General features: G+C 38.5%; 1 protein-coding gene across 1 annotated transcript in view; it reads right to left on the bottom strand.

Moving 5' to 3' along the window:
• Positions 1-17,746, bottom strand: part of LPCAT1 (lysophosphatidylcholine acyltransferase 1) — a 46,066-nt gene that overhangs the window by 10,894 nt on the left and 17,426 nt on the right. The window contains exons 2-7 of the mRNA XM_063129735.1: positions 14,468-14,610; positions 10,777-10,991; positions 9,060-9,172; positions 5,585-5,645; positions 1,762-1,820; positions 753-787 (exon numbers count right to left, since the gene is read on the bottom strand). Of these exons, the coding sequence (XP_062985805.1) occupies positions 753-787; positions 1,762-1,820; positions 5,585-5,645; positions 9,060-9,172; positions 10,777-10,991; positions 14,468-14,601 (617 nt within the window). The 5' untranslated portion in view covers positions 14,602-14,610. The remainder of the gene's footprint in view (positions 1-752; positions 788-1,761; positions 1,821-5,584; positions 5,646-9,059; positions 9,173-10,776; positions 10,992-14,467; positions 14,611-17,746) is intronic.

Raw genomic sequence — 17,746 nt, 5'->3', positions numbered from 1 at the left:
AAGAATTAATGTTATTTTATTTTTAAAGATATTCGACACAAAATAGGCAACAAACAAGAACGTATTCAGTCTTTTACAATTATAAAAATAATTGGAGGTTGTCAATTATTTGTCATTATAGGGCATAATTTCACAGACTGCTACAACTACCACTTAACCACTCCAGCACCTTCTGGTGATTGCCATGTCTGGAGGACCTGCTCCTCGTGAGTTTTACAGCTCCGAGTGAGGGTGACGTGGGGCAGTCTCCCCACACTTTCAAAGTGTTGCTTAAGAGAGGGTTAGGAGAGTGGCTCACCCATAAAGCCAGGCAAGTGACCTGAGATAAGGACATAGATTCCCGCACTTTCACATGCAGATCCAGGGAGGGTTTGAATCTCCTTTATTGTTTAATAAAGAGACCCTAGTTTATCCCAAGCTCTGGCGTCTGTGTCTTTATTCCATGCTTTCTTCTCCACTCACAATATAGCATTATCAGTTCTGCAATGAGCACTAAGAATTAATGTTGTTTTATTTTTAAAAATATTCCACATAAAGTAGGCAACAATCAAGAACATATTCAGTCCTTACCAATTATAAAAATAATTGGGGGGTTGTCAATTATTTGTCATTATATGGCATAATTTCACAGACTGCTACAACTACCATTTAAAACTAGTGTGAATATGAATTTTGAGCACTGTTGCATTATTTAAAGTATGATGAAACAAAATAGAGCAATAATTTATTTGAATAAAATGTAGCTGACTTACGCTCCTGGACCTTGCCATGTCCATGTAATCGTATCCTATGTGCAAAAGAAATACATTAAAAACGATTAGGTAAGCCTTTCCATTGCACTACAGTCAGCAAGTTAACAGGAGTTACAAAAATACATCACTCTGAAAAATGTGAAAGTAAGTACACACACACACACACACGCACACACACACACGGGCTTTGTCTACTACTGTGATCTGTATATTGTCAATATACAAACCATCAAGATGAAAAATGTTAAAAGAAATGATATATTTCTTGCAGATCACAGTATATAGTCATGAATTTTTCTAACTTACAACACAGTGACGAAAGAATTATCAGTGCCCTCTAGTGATATAGAAGCAGCGGTTCAGTCACGGAATTAATGGTACAACTTCTCATGCACTCTCTCACAGGAAAAACTAAAAGGTTGTTACCATAATGAGATACTAGTCAATAAAGCTTTCATTCTGCAAGAATAGATACACATTCCTAGCAGCTAATGGAAAGCCCCCACTCCCCTCCACAGGCTGATTCAAAATGTGTGAAAGCGAAAACAAACTCCCACAGCTCAATTGTGCTGGACTGCTGCTCTCAAATTAGGAGGTAAAATTCATTACCTGAGTATTAGCCATTAGACAAAGGGATGAGTTGTGTATATCTCAAATCTATTTTTTTCTAGCTAGCATAGGAGTAGTTGCAATTTATTATTCGTGGTCTACCAACCACAGATGGATATGAAGTAAAAATATGAAATACATACTGAAAAATATGAATAGTTTTAATACTTCAGGGAATATAATTCATACTCCTCCACTTTGAGGAACAGCTGAGCCAACACATGCTGTGTTTCTCTTATAACTAATACATGCATCTAAAAAACAGCAAGAGAGCAACAGTTGCCCATGTCACCTGCTACCAATTTATTGCTGTTCTGCTTTTAAAAAAAATAAATCTGACTTCCTTATATCGGTATTAGTATACACCATTTTTAGTGGTCAAAACACACTCAGAGCTTACCAGTTTGTTTGGATAACGTAAAATCACTGGTTGGACAGGCACTCCAGGGATAAATGCTCCTACAAGACACATGGGATACATAGAATTACAATACTTCCTAATTACATGCTATTATGGTCTTAAAGACCATGTATGGATTGAATCCAGACTTACTATTACTTACAGTAGACCCAATGGAATCAAAGGAGCTTGTTAGTCAATTCTAACTTAAGTTCCATTGTTCCATTTATAATGACACAGGAAGAAATGCTGCTTGGCCAAGGCAACTGGCAGAAGTAATGATGGGAATGATCAAATCCTACAGAACTTTCATATATTTCCAGGAACAGACAGGGCAGAAACAGAAAGAAGTTCCATCAAAAGGTTTGTCTGCCTTCTCTTATGAAGGCAAAACTTTTCTTTTTAAACAGGAAAAATCTGCCTCGTAACTTCTCTTTTCTATTATGAATCAAGACACAACAGCCAGTAACATGCAATCTACATTGTTGTTCTTCTAAAAGAGGTAAGATGTATAATGGAAGGATATTGTAGCATCAGCTTAAATCCCTAATATTTCTAGTTGTCTTGTAGTTTCATCCACTGCTGGGGGAAAATAAAATCATTCCTGGTATATCCAGTTTCCCCCCCCCCTCCTTCTAGGCCTGCTTGATTGCGATTTTCACCAACACTCACAGATTCAGATCAAGGCTTCTACCTTTCCCAAGGACTCAGCAATTGTACTCTCTAGTTTTTCAGGCTAGAATATGAACCTCTCCAACTGTGTTGAAGTATACTGACATGGCTCTACTGAAAGCCGTGGCAGAAGATTTGTTTAAAACCTGAACAACAACTTCTCACCCAACCTAGTTCCTCAGATACTGGGGTCAACTACTGTTTACTTGTAGATTAGTGAAACCTCTTGAACCAAGAAAGAAGTCCATGCCTTTTTCACTAAGGGGTTTGCAAGTTGCTTTTGTCTGTATCTTGATGATACAGTTAAAATTCCTGGTTGTGAACAGACAGTGGGACAATTGTAGAAGAACTTAGAATATGAGCTTGACTTTTAAGGCCAAGACAGAGAGCAACACTAATTGTACCCTAAACTGTCAAAACACCATTACTTTGCAAAATAGAAGATGTTTTGCTACCTTCTGCCTTGTACCCCACCCTGCCAGAATCATTTGTATTCTGTGGATAAGAAGTTCTATAGGGTGCTTACGCCGCACAAGTGTACACAAACAGCCCATTGCATCAGCTAACACCTGATTTGATATTTTGAGTTTGTATGAGTGCTTTGATTGGAAATTAACCTAAGACTTATGATTGGTGACTTTTTGGATCCGAGTAAAGATTGGTGTTTTCGTTGTATTTGAGTGGGTTTTGGAGCCACCACAATAACTATATGTATTATGTGCCTATAAAAGCTGCCTGGAAACTAGGCAGAGTTCTTGTTTTTGCTGTAAAGCCCAAGTTCTCTCTTTTCTGCGCAGAAAATAATAAAGCCTTGCTGTTTTGGACTCTCACCCTGTGTGTGGAAATTGGCATTCTTGCACACCAGGCACGGACCCTCCCTAGGTCTGTCCCTGGGAACAAGTATCATTGTCATGAAAGTAACAGAAACTGTTGTTATTTAGGGAAGGTCTCTGAAATTCAGACTCACTATTGGACTGAATATCTAATCAAATTTTCTGTGACAATTTTAAGCAACCTTTCCTAGAAGCCTGGTACTCCACTCCACAAAAGACAATATTAAGCAACAGAACTGAATACTAATGACTGTTAAAATACTGGTAAAAAAAGAATTACTTGGGCACACAATACTTTCAACAGAATTTATTTATTCAAATCTTCATCCATGGATCCTATTCCTCCCTATTCTTATAGACCATCTCTCTCTCTCTCTCTCTCTGTGTGTGTGTGTGTGTGTATGGATCTATGCATGCATGTACATGGAATGCCATCAACATGAAATTATTTGGATCCAGAATGCAGGGCATTGATGTATGCAGATGTCATACTGGGGTATAGATTATAAAGGGATAGTGCAACACAACTCAAGAATCATACCAAATGATATCAAAACAGACATAACTAGGGAAAGTAGTGGCATCACACTACCCCTTTTCATCAGGGATAGAGCAAAAGATAATGACTGGGTTCAGACATTACGATAACCCATGATGGGTTAATAAACCCATCATGGATTATTGTGTATGGTGTGAGATTTTTTAACCCACAATGGCTTATTTGCAGTGAGGACATGTGTGCCCACCATTCCTGGGCCCCTGTAAGTGCAGCGCTCCCAGGCATTGCATGCTGGAAGTTGTAGGCTGTAACTTGCTCACAGAGGTCTAGAAAATGGCGGATCTGTCATAAAATGGCAGATCTGCCATAAAATGGCCTCTGTGCTTTAGATTTCCAAATCTGAGACCCAAAGCTTGCACAGTAGCTCAGTAGCTCAGTAATAAGTAGCTCAGAACAACTTATTAGCCCACTTGTATGGTGGCGGATTGTGGACTATTTAAAAAATAAGCTAGTGTGAGTAGCTTTTTAATCCATCATGGGCCTTCGTGAAGTCTCTTAACAATGATGCCTCGATTACCTAATATATTGGCTAAACTTTATAGAGTTTAGCAAAACATTTTAGAAAAATAGAGGCATGATCTCCTACCATTTGGACTACAAGATTCAAAGGAACTTAACTTTTTGTAACTTTTGTAACTTCTGTACCTTTTGCAAAAGGTACACTTTTCATAAAAGATTTTTACTGGACTATGAAGTGGGGACTACAATAAAACAATCTAACTATGTGTCTGAACATTAAATTGGCAGCAAAACAAAACAACTGAACACTTCCTTCTGATACTGGTACCAAATCAGCGTGCAAAAACAGTAAGAATCTCACTTTCCTTTTTCAGTAGGTAAGTCTTAGTAAACATTTCTTGAACATACTTGGAAACCTTTTAAAAAATTCCATAGGAAACATTTAGAGAACTGAACTAATGGCATTAATCCTAAGAAAATATTAGGCTGTTATAGCAAGGTTTTAAATTTAAATATTTTAGGCCACATTATATCCCAATGGTGCCCTCACTTACGTTGAAAACAGACTGTTAAATAATTTACAACTTGCTTCAACTTGAAACAGATGATTGGCAGCAAGTGTAAGGAATGAACACAAATCACCAAGAATGATGGAATGACTGAATGGCCTATTTTTGCCTGAACTAAATGGGCATAACTTCATGTTTCCAAGATAGAAACACCTTTATTTTGGCATTTCTCAACTAATGGGGAACATATTTTATTATAAAGTACTCTTGCTTTCTAGGCCAAAAGACTGCGTTATAGGTATGAAGGTTTAGATTGCAAGATTCACAGTAAAAGCAGCAAAAACAAAGAAATAAATCTCAGTAAGAGTGCTTTTGCTTTTTCGTCAGTGCAAGAATTCCACAATGTATGCAACTAATAATCTAAATTCCACAATAGCTTAACTGATATTCTTTAAGGACAAGGTGGCAAGTGAACCCAAGAGCCACTTCTTACGTTACAAAGTCACCCAATGTGTTTTGTTGTGTCTTGATACAATGCTTTAGGGAAATTTATAAATGTGCCAGTGGGACCAGGTCAATTATGGTTCATGGGGGTATCTCTATCTAGTATTCCAAACATACAAATGTTACAGAAAGATGTAACCAAAGCAGAGTGGAAACAAATGGACATATAGTACGTTTGCTGTAACGTATTTAGTCATCCTGGGCAATAATAAGAATAAATTGCACCTTTAAAAATCTGAAGTTACACAGACATTACATAGGAAAGAAAAGATGTACATAATACCTACCAGGCTTGAATGTAATTAGACAGGATCGATTAGTGCAGGTTCCTTCTGGAAATATCATTATCTTAAAACATAAACAGAAATGAAACTTCTATTACAAGTTATTTTTATACATCCTGTGCTTCCCTTTATGAAGTACGTTTCAAAGTCAGGATTTAAAGGCTTCAGATTCGGTTACTCCTGGAGACGGGTCTACAAACAGAAAGTGATCCATGAAAGAATGCATGGAATGCTGCCTAGGTATCTTTGAAGCACTCTCATGTTTGGAATTGCAAACTCTGAGGGCGAGGTGCCTCTCAAAAGCCAAGACAGCAAGTGAGATACAAGGCTTTTCTCCTGCCCTACCCTCACCTCCCTTCATATCAAAGATGATAATATTTTACTCTTTAAGAACTGGATATACTCATGAAGTAGCCGCTGACCGATCTTCCCACCATTTTTTTTATTAACCAATGTAAACTCCAAACTTCTGGAGTAAGGATTGCATCTCTTCTAAAGTTCTATGTTCTGTACTATACTTACCATTGGTGCTCAATAATGTTAAACAGAATATAAATGGCAGTAGCAATAATTCTATTCTTTAAAGCTGGGGTGGGGGACATGTGCCATCCTCAGCAATCCTGCAAACTCCGTCCATTTTGGGGTCTGGCTCCACCCACCATTGGTCTTTTCCCATAAGTCAATGACTCTTCATAGGAAAAATACCCTCTGCTTTAAACCAAGAAAGTACAGTTTCTCACACACATCTTGTGTGAAGATATTTGTCAAATGACAGAGAAAGGAGGCAGAGGGAGTTAGTCTTCCTTCCTGCACTAGGAAAGAGATGAAAGAAGAGGAAGAGGTGATTGCAGGAGGAAAACTGCACACCTGCTGAAGAAGCTCTAAGCAATGAGAGACCTCAGCTGAAAGGACTGAACTTCAAAATGCCACCATACGTATTCAGTATGATGTGTAGTTCTGATTGTCCCACCTCAAAAATGATATAAAATTGGCAATGGATGTGAAAATGGCAACAAAATGATCAAAGGGTTGTTTGGGGCTTTTTAGTTTAGAAAAAAAGGCAGATGACAAAGGGAAACATAACTGAACTTTATAGAATTTCATAACGCTGAGAAAAATTCTCTTTTTTCCTCATCACTCATAACCCTAGAAAATAATGAAACTGACCGACACTAGGTTCAAGACTGACCAAAGGAAATAATTCATACAACACATGACTAATTTATGAAATTTACTACCACATAGCTTAGATGGTTTTAAAAATGATTAGACATTTTTATAGAGGACTAGCTGTACCCTGCCACGCGTTGCTGTGGCTCAGTCTGGTTAAATTGAAAAGAAAGAAAAGACAAAGCGGATGTTTCTAATATGTTTGATTTCACAATGCTTGTGGATATACAATATTTTTAGTTGTTCCATTGTCTGTGTAGATATAGAGATTGTCTGGTTTGCCGACTCTAGAACACGCAACATATAATTGTCCATGTGAGAAGCAATCTGTGTCTAGATCTAAACCGCACAATTCTAAAGATTGGCCCTGAGCTTTGTTGATGGTGATTGCAAACGCCAATCGAATTGGGAATTGCAATCTCTTAAATTGAAATGGCATATCTGTTGGAATCATAGGAATGCGAGGAATGAGGACATCTTCACCTTTGAAAGGTCCTATCAAGATTGTTGCTTCTATGACCTATAAGAGCAAATAGGAGAGAACATGCAAATAGGAGAGGAGCCAGAGGCAGTGGATTGGCCTACTGTTTGGTTTTTAAAAAAGGATGTTTTTACGGTGAGGAGGTTAGTGGAAACTCCTGGCAGTTACCTTTCTTCAGAACGTGTAACTGTCACAGGTGTGACATCTATATTCACTCAGCCAATTGTGAGAGAACATGCAAATAGGAGAGGAGGCAGAGGCAGTGGATTGGCCTACTGGTTGGCGATGTCACAATGACCTATAAGAGCAAATAGGAAAGAACATGCAAATAGGAGAGAAGGCAGAGGCAGTGGATTGGCCTACTGGTTGGCGATGTCACAATGACCTATAAGAGCAAATAGGAGAGAACATGCAAATAGGAGAGGAGGCAGAGGCAGTGGATTGGCCTACTGGTTGGCGATGTCACAATGATCAGCAGGACTGGTTTTGAGGAGGCCTATTTCTTCGATTTTAAGACAAACCTTTGACCCCATAGAGAACATAGTTACATAACAACGCTCGCGTATTCGAATGCAACGTTGTGTCAAAATATCAAAGCAATCGATGAAGAACTTTCGGAGGTATAACGTCTGTTTTGAACGAACATTTACATTTTTATTTATATAGATGAACCTATCAGTAGTTGTCAACCGTAATAGTAACTGGAATGTCCATGGCAGTATACCCTAAACAACAGATGCTGTGAACAATCAACTCTGGATATTTAATACCTTTCTTTCTTTCTTTCATTCTTTCTTTCATTTCTATTCGGCCCAATAGGCGAAGCTCTCTGAGTGGTTCACAAATATTAATAAAGGCACAGTTAAGTCAGGATTCCACCTTAATGACCTGGTTTGCATGTTCACCACAAACAAATCATAGTGGCTTGCTTCAGCTACACTGTGTGCTGGTCGCTATGTGCCTAATTATTCGTCCGGGTGTGGCTTGTCGTGTTGTCCAAATGCACGCGGCATGGCTTGCTGGAGGGGGAAACAACCCTCAAATAACCCAACAACAGTTCATGAATTATTTGAGTTTTGTTTCCCCCTCAAACAAGCCATGCCGTCCGGGTTTGGACAACACAACCAGCCACACCCAGGCAGGTAATAAGGCAAATGGTTCCCAGCACGCGTTGCAGCTTCAACAAGCCATAGGGGCTTGTTTAAGCGGCGGTGATTGTGAGAACCAGGCCAATAGTCTATGTATTTCCTGACACAAGCAAAAAAAGTATCTTATTGAAAAGGATCAGATTAATGTGATCCAGGCAGCCTGCCACAAACACTTCATATATCATTTGAAATTGAGACATTTACTGTATCAAGTTCTTTCAAAACAACAACAACCCATCAACATCAGATTTAAACAAAATAATTAAATTAACAAAATAGGTTTTTTTTTAAAAAAAATCACTCTGCCAGCAACTAGGAAGAGCTATCACTTTTATGCATTCCTTTGTGAACACCCAGAGACATTTGGCAGGCAGCTGTTAGAAACAGAAAGCTGGACTAAATATTGGTATCATTCAACAAAACAATGTTTCATGTTTTTACGTTGGGGATATGTGAATTAAATCAAGGGAAAGGAGGGCAGGGGAGGATTGAGAAAAAGTGCTATGACAACGAAGAATTCAGAACTCTGACGGAAATTTGCCGTATAACTATCAATTGGCAAAATGTAGGGGGAGGGGATTTTATTTCTGAGCAGAAGTAGCATCCCTTAGAAGGAAAGTAGATGATATTCCTTTATAGACAACAAATACCTTTAGATCACAAGACGTTCTATCAGTACCTGTGGCCATTTGCCATTAGACTGAGCACGTCGTCTTATCTCCTCAACGGTTTTTCTGCGGGAATCCTGATCCGATCGAGATACAAACACGGGTCGAATAAATTTGATTAGAGCTGGAAAGAAACAGATGTCCAAGTATATTCTCTTATTATTGTTTAATTTAGCATATTGGGTAGATAACATTCCACAAAATCTGGAAAACATTTCAGAACAAGGTATGACAGAACTTTCAGCTATTTTTTTCTATGCAGGGAAAAAAGTAACCAGCAGCAAACACAATAACAAAAAGTAAAATAAAATAAAGCCCTGCTATTTATTGATAAAGGTATTAATCTACACATTGACTCTTTAACGGAACATTTTCTTTCCCTTTTTCTATAATTGCAGTACTTAACTCAATATTGTTTGAAGCTTCAGATAATTGGGACAATTGATTATTTGTTCATAATGGTGTGAGAGATGAGTTTAACACTGTACTTCTAACTTAAAAACAAAACCTCTAAAAATCCAGAACATCTTATATAATGAAACAGCCATAATGCCAGAGCCATAAAGAATACAATCAATGCAATGCAATTTTATTGTTATGCTGTTGCTGAACGTGACTGCCACTATATCATATTTATAACTTGTACAACCAAACTGGTGCTATTTTGGATTGTGTTATTAAAAATTGTTCCTCACAGGAAAAACTGTTCACATCCAGGCCACCTGCTGGAAACCTTAACCACCACTAACAGCTGTGGAAGTAAAGTTGGGCAACCTGTTGCCCCCCAAATGTTTTAGCCTACAATTCCCATCAGCTCTCATAATTAGCTATGTTGGCTAGGACTGGTGGGAGCTGTGGACCAAAACCTCTGAAGGGCCGCAAGTTGCCCACTCCTTACACTTGCTTACATTGTACCGCATCTGCCATTTGGATGCCCACTCTCCCAGCTGGGAGGGATCAGTGGGACATCCTAGACATTATTCCATTACACGCGGTAACAGCGGCAGGATAACCTCCAGTTCTAAAACCCTCATATGCAGGTTTTAGAAGTACGTTCATTGATTGCTACAGGATTTAACCAAATCAAGTCCAGAAACACAAGTCTCTATACAACAAAACTCAAAGTGACAGAATGCACACTTCCTTGACATATTGTGATATGGTGTCTCTAGTCACATGTTGGCTTCAAAGTTTCCAGAAATAATCATGGGGGGGGGGGAGAATAAAGGCTAGATAGCCATATATAAACACCGTTCATCATTTCATTCATCATTCTAAAAGAAAATATTTCATAATCCTTTCGCCCCAAAAAACAGCCCTTGGGACAAAAACGCCCGGGTTTTTCCTGGTGTTTTTTCACATGTTTTGCTGATCTCTCAAAGAAATTTGCTAACAAGTTCTATCACTTTCTTTACAGATCCCACTTACATTGTGGGCTGACAATCAGGGGACTAGCTGATAAATTTCATGGAGGCAGATTTACCCTATGAGATTCCAGTTAGTGATCACTATTCAGCAATAACCCTATTCCAATAAGTTTTTTTTAAAAACAACAACAACGCCCAAATGTTCTAATTTTGTTCTGTACAAACAAATTTCATTAAAGTGTTCTGTGAAATTTGCTGACTTCATCAATCTCCTAGCACAGTATTTAAAACTGCTTTTCAAAACTAAATGCAATCACTGTGGAAGGATATTATTTGGAAGGTAAAGATTTCTCTGACTTACTTCCCCAAACTGGAATGTCTTTGCTTTCTGCTTTCATAACAATGGAAGCCATGGTCATTGTTACTGGTATAGCATCAAAGTATGAGGAATGTGGAGCTAGAGTCAATATTGCTGCTTCAGTGGGCAAAGCCTGCTTGCCCTTCACATTTATCCAATGGAATCCACCAGCAAGCCACATTGTCCTCATGATTGCCTTCAGCAAGACATCTACAACCCTGAAAATAATTAGATACCACAGATGCAGAAATATTAGCATAAAGTTGTCACTTTAAAATAACAGACTAAGCATACGAGCAATTTCCTGGTTAACTAGAAAATAAGAATTTGTCTTATTTTCTAGTTACGTTTTAAAGTTATGTTGTAATACTATGTTATGTTAAGAGTTCAAATTTGGTTAACAGCAACAATTTAACCCACCTTCCCCCAGCTTTAATGTAACTTTCCCTGAGGGCAGAAGGTGGCAGCACATCAAAACAGGACAGGTACACCTGCCACTTTAGACAGGCAGTCTAAGTACTCCAGACAGGAAAAGGTGGCTGCTAAGTCAATTCTGATTTTAGCATGCACCCCACATCTTTCTCCAACAGGCCTAGCAACCAGGATCAATACTTCTCCACACACAAACAGAATGACTTGAAGAACCAGGAGTAAGAAGCTAAGCCTCATCGTTAAAGACACACCAATTCAGCAGTTTTGAAGGCGACTGGACATGCAGCGAACAGTATAATCCTGTCCATGTCTACTCAGAAGTAAGACCCATTGAATTTAGAGGGCCTTATTCCCCAGTAAGTATGTATAGGATTGCATTCTGAGTGCACTTTCAACCTCCACAACCGTTATACCTCTAGTCCCCTGCCTGTCCCTTTTAGTAACTGTCACAGATAGTGGACCAAAGAAGGCAAAAACCACAGTGCCCAAAACATTCCTATTGTGTGCACTCCTTGCATGTCCCATTTATAATGCAATCACAGAGAGCTGCATATCCATTTTTCTCTGTAGCTAGCAACTGAGCTTGTAGCCTTCTGCAGACAAAATAAGAGGTTAAACCTCAAAATTGAACACTATTTTCCTTGTCCACCAGCAGAAACACCCCTTATCTAACACTGTACATTAAAAGTACAGAAACAAGGAACTGTTATTTTTCTGGTTGTAATCTTCATCATTATCATCATCATATTCATCAATATTGATATCTATGTAATGCTTTAGAGTGTTCAAAATGAAGTGTTTCACATTATTTTATTGAAATCCTGATAACAACTCTTTAATAAAGGCAAGTATTATTCTCATGTCCCAATTCAAAGCACTGGTATTAACATTCAAAGCCCTAAATGGCTTGGGGCAGGTTATCTGAAGGATCACCTCCTTCCATATGTACCTGCCCGAACCCTAAGTTCATCCCCAGGGGTCCTTCTCCGTGAGCTACTGCCAAAGAGAGGCAAGTGTCTATCAGGAGGAGGGCCTTTTCTGTTGTGGCACCCTGGCTGTGGAATGAGAGGTTTGCACGGCACCTACGTAATACTCCTTCTCAGTATTTTAGCAATTTACTATTCTAGTCTTTTAACTCTACTGTTTTAAATCTGCATTTTAATTCTGTATTTTAAATCTCTGCATTGCTGCTCGGTTTTATTCTGGTTGTACTTTTGTACTGTGGTTTTATATTGTGGTTTTAAGCTTTTATATTGTATTTTATGCTGTACTTGTGGTTTTAACTTTTGTGAACTGCCCAGAAAGCTTCAGCTATTGGGCAGTATAGAAATGAAATAAATAAATACTGTAGATTGGGGCTGAGGATAAAAGAGTGACTTGATCCAGGCTACCCAGTGAACTCTTGGTAGAGTTGTGATTCAACCTGGGAACTTTGTGGTTCATAACTTGTTCTCTTAGCTGGTGTAGTATAAATGGCTGATACAGTATTTGTACAATACCTTTATATCATGGTTGACCATTATTAAACTATTATCTTCAATTGTGCAAATATCCTCAGATGAATACACTCCAATCATGAAGGCAATATAGTTTTGTTTTTAAATAAACTCAATTTATACTGAACATATAAATCCCCTCCATCTCCTCTCTTCTCACTTGTAAACTGGAAAAAACGTTTAAAGTTTGAATGTTCACTCTAAGCATTTGCTCAAAGGATATTTACTCTAAAGTCCCACTGTTTTTGCTTCCCAACAGCTTTTACGTATTATCTACCAGGGAGTAGATTTCTCTCTTCTACTTACAGACATTAGTTTTAATATTCAGTCTGCAGTTATGTAACCTCCTTGTCAGTTCATTTGTAACCCGTAGAAGCAGTACCATCCTGTTCCATTACCTATCAAAGCAATGCTTTGGTTAAGAGGAAAGGGAACACCTTGGCCACAGCTGAAGAAGCATTCTCAAGTCCGAGGAGATTTAAAGATATAAAGATATATTTCTCCTAAGATGTATCGCAGCAGGCACATGTCAGCACTAGACATTTAACTGTTTTGTCCTTTTTAAGGTAATTCTCCAAGCCTGACAAAGCACCCCATACAGATAGCAGAATATTATTTTCTATATTATTTCTCATATGACTATTTATGGTTGAGGAGAGGCTACATTGCTCAGCGACTCTCCTGTGTTTCTACCCAATCAGATGTACCCTGCGTTAATCCTGGATTAGCACTGCACAGTACAGCACGTAGAGATAACAAATGGAAAATCTTCCAGAAGAAGCAGCACCCTCAAGATCTTGTAAACACTTCCGGCAACTCATCTTTGGGTATCAAATAAAACAGTTAGCAGTTTATGCAAGTAGACACACAGTCAAAAACGTTCAGGACAGACACTACATCAAAGATACGTAGGAGAAATAAAAAGCGTAGCTAGGATCAAGTTACACGTTACATGTAAACATGTATTTAAATCCTGATGGCTGCTTTACCCTTGTGAGATACCAGAAATGTGTTTATTCTTCAATCATGTGTCCAGAATCCCATGGGTATGGTGGGATTGGCAATAAAATAAAACTGGCACTGCCTCCTTCCCCACCACTTCTCTGCTTAAAGATGGCCTCTCTCACAGCTGCATTTCACTACAAGCAGCAGTCATTAAGGTATTAATATAGGGTTTTGCATATTAACGTATATTGTGGCCCTTAAATTTTGAAAATGCATTTCAAAATTAAGAAAAAAAGGTACAGACTAAATGTCAAACTATAATGTAGGGATGTAAAGGGAAAAAAAGTTTTGAACAGTCCAATCCTTTGCATTTTTACTTGTTTACTTGGGTGTATATCCCACTGTGCTCAATATTTTTAGGTAAGCATGCAAAGGACTTTAGCCTTAGGGTGCTTCCAAACTTATGATTCCTAATACTACCAATCAAATTCCACCTTTTCCCCTTTAATGGGTTCTCTGTGGTATGAAAAAAGATGGAAGAAGTGGTGAGAAAACAGAGGAGGGTTACAAATGGAACCTGATGTTGTCTGGAGCCCCTAAAATTCCATGAGGGAGGTAGTGTGATTGCACAATAAAAGCCTCGTTTGAGACCACTCTTATTTCTTCCTTATGGAAAAGAACTGAAGTATTTTATTCTGCCATAGGGCTGTTTCAGAATCTCAAGTAGGCATAAGTATATTAAACAGTAAGCCATGCTAATAGTACTTGGGGCATAATACTCCAGGGAGATGTAAGCAAACCAAATGGACACAGTGACTTACTTTCGCCACCAGGAGAGGGGCTTTTCTAGTTCTTTCTCAGCAGATCCCATTGATGCGATGAATGCAAAAGGCCAGGCCAACAACATCATAAAAGCAGCAAAGAACAGTCGGATAGGGAACAGTGTCAATGTCATGAAGGCAATCTGCAAAAATCGAAGGAATTTGGTACTCTTTAGACAGGACTGTAGATGAACGCAAGCCAAACAATATTTGTAAAGATGGTTATCTTTTACTGATGATCACATGAAACAATCAACACATATCCCCCCAAAAAATTATAGTGAAGTTATTAGCCACAGAAATTGCACATAGTAATATATACAGTTAACACTTCTTTAATTTATTGTTCAAGCTTTCTCTCAAAATGTCAAGAAAATGTTTTGAGTGACAAAGCAACACGTAATAATTTTTGAGGAATTCCCAGCACTGGTTAAGTAAAAGTCTATCATAGTACAATTTAGTTATATTTTAAAAAACTGACCATTAACATTCTGCATAGAATACACAGCCAAACTCATATACCGCTCTCTACCAAAAGCAACTGCCTATCTGTGGATTAAAAAACTAAAAGAACATAAGAAGAACTGTGCTGGATCAGACCAAGGGTCCATCTAGTCCAGCACTCTGTTCACACAGTGGCCAACCAGCCATCAGCCAGGGATGAACAAGCAGGACATGGTGCAACAACACCCTCCCACCCATGTTCCCCAGCAACTGGTGCACACAGGCTTACTGCCTCGAATACTGGAGACAGCACACAACCATCAGGGCTAGTAGCCGTTGATAGCTTTCGCCTCCAGGAATTTATCCAACCCCATTTTGAAGCCATCCAAATTGGTGGCCATCACTACATCCTGTGGTAGTGAGTTCCATAATTTAACTATGTGCTGTGTGAAGAAGTACTTCCTTTTATTTGTCCTGGATCTCCCACCGATCAGCTTCATGGGATGACCCCTTTGGGTTCTAGTATTTTGAGAGAGGGAGAAAAATGTCTCCCTATCCACATTCTTCATACCATGCATAATTTTGTACACCTCCCCTTAGCCTCCATTTTTTCCAAGCTAAACAATCTCAGTTGATGTAACCTTCCCTCATAGGGGAGATGCTCCAGCTCCTTAATCATTTTAGTTGCCCTTTAGAATTCCTCCTTCTAGAAAGAGGAATTCTAGAATGAGGAAGAAGAACTTCCTCATTCCAAAAATTCAGGATACATTTTAAAGGGAAATGAGTTGCAGAAACACACTGAAATGGTAACATGATTGAATAATAATGCAATTATGCTTTTGTACACATAGCTTTCAAAGTATAGACAAAAATCATTGTTTCATCTAGGAAAGGAAGTTGGAGGAAGCCTTTCTTTTTTTCAAAGCCCCACATTTTGACTCTATCCCTGCCTTGATTGGTAATGAAGAAATCCTAGAAGATGCCTAATGTAAAGGCCTTTTGCAGCCCTGGTTCTGAAGATTCTGAACTCTTGCATTACAACAGTATTATGTCTTTAGATACAACAATGGATAAGATTTATTTCTAGCAGCAGTAATACCGCCTCTCCTTTAATACATAAGACAGAATTAAAATATCCATTGTTGCTTGTCCACCCAATTATAAGTACCATACTTCCACTGAACTTTGTAGGGATCTATTTCATGTAAATATTTTTAAAATTAAGTGTCTTCACTAAATTCTCTGAATGTTATATATTGTCACTGCGCATCTATTTTAGGGGAGCGGTTTCATGTAAAATGGTTTCTGATAGGAGGAAAAACTAATTCTACTAAAGCTGAGGGAATATTTGACAGACATATACGCATGCAAAGGAGTTACATTTTTGGGACATAACATAAATCAAGGCACTTTCTTCAGCAGACATCTCCTAACTTGTATCTATAGTTATGATGATGACAACTAAGACAAACACAGATTTTAAAAATAGTATAGTGTTTTCATTATGATAGAAATACAGGCCTATAGACCTTCTGGAGTTTACACCCCATTTCTCAGTAATTAGTAGAAAATTCCTTTCTCCTATTCGTTCCAAGTGCTTCAGAATTTGTGCTCTTCTGGAAGCTGTCCTCAAGGGAAGGACCACTGAGGGAGCAAAGATCATCTCTCCAATGGCCTGTTTTGTGCATCGCATTTTTTCTAAGGAGCTCAGAGCAACATCCATTAATTTATTTCATTTTATGCTCAGAACAACTCTCTAGGAAGATTCCACACAGTAGACTAGACTCAAGTGTTCTGGATGCACAGTACAGCTGCCAAATGGTCTAATGCACAGTACAGCATTACCTTTTCGACTGAAGTAAAAATGCTGTAAATGCATCTAGATAAACTAATTTCACTTTATACTCCCCCAATAAGCTTCAGCAAGTTTTAACAAGTAAAAAACATATATAACCCAATAGAAATTTGATACCACAAGCCAATGTAATTTTATCTAATCCTGTACTAAGCCCAAATACAACTGAAATATTCTAACATTTCATTGATCTGGAAAGCCATTTGTTTTCCATCCAAGAAGTCTGAACTTCTTTTTAGAAGGAGTAAGAATATATTTAATAATAATATATTTATTTATTTCTTACCCACCTCTCCCTCTGGATTGAGACAGGGTACAAAACAAATACAAAACACCATAAAATACATATAATTTATTAAAAACATATAAAACTAATACATTATTAAAAGGCAGCACATTATTAACAGGCATCTTAAAATTCAGCTGGGTAGGCCCGCCAGAAGAGATCAGTCTTTATGGCTTTCTTAAATCCTGGAAAACTGTTAAGTTGACAAATCTCTCCCGGCAGACCATTCCATAGTCTGGGAGCGGCAGAAAAGGTCCTCTGGGTAACGGTTGTCAGCCTAGTTTTTGCTGACTGGAATAAATTCTTCCCAGAGGACCGGAGTGTGTGGGGCGGATTGTATGTCCGGGAGAAGGTGATCCCCCAAGTAACTTAGACCCAAACCATGTATGGCTTTAAAGGTAATAACCAACACTTTACACTTTGCCCAGAAACTAATTGGCAGCAAGTGTAGAGATTCTAAAGTTGGTGTAATATGGTCACCCCTAGATGTACCGGTGACCAACCTAGCTGCCATATTTTGAACTAGTTGAAGTTTCTGGACTAGGCACAAAGGTAGCTCTATGCACAGCGCAGTGCAGAAGTCAAGCCTCGAAGTTATCAGCATGTGCACTACCATCTTTAGCTCTTCTAACTCTAGGAAGGGGCGCAGCTGGCGTATCAGCCGAAGCTGATAGTAGGCACTCCTGGCCATCGC

Source organism: Elgaria multicarinata, chromosome 7 (assembly GCF_023053635.1).
Source record: "Elgaria multicarinata webbii isolate HBS135686 ecotype San Diego chromosome 7, rElgMul1.1.pri, whole genome shotgun sequence".
Lineage (NCBI taxonomy): Eukaryota > Metazoa > Chordata > Lepidosauria > Squamata > Anguidae > Elgaria > Elgaria multicarinata.
This window is presented reverse-complemented; position numbering and strand designations above follow the sequence as displayed.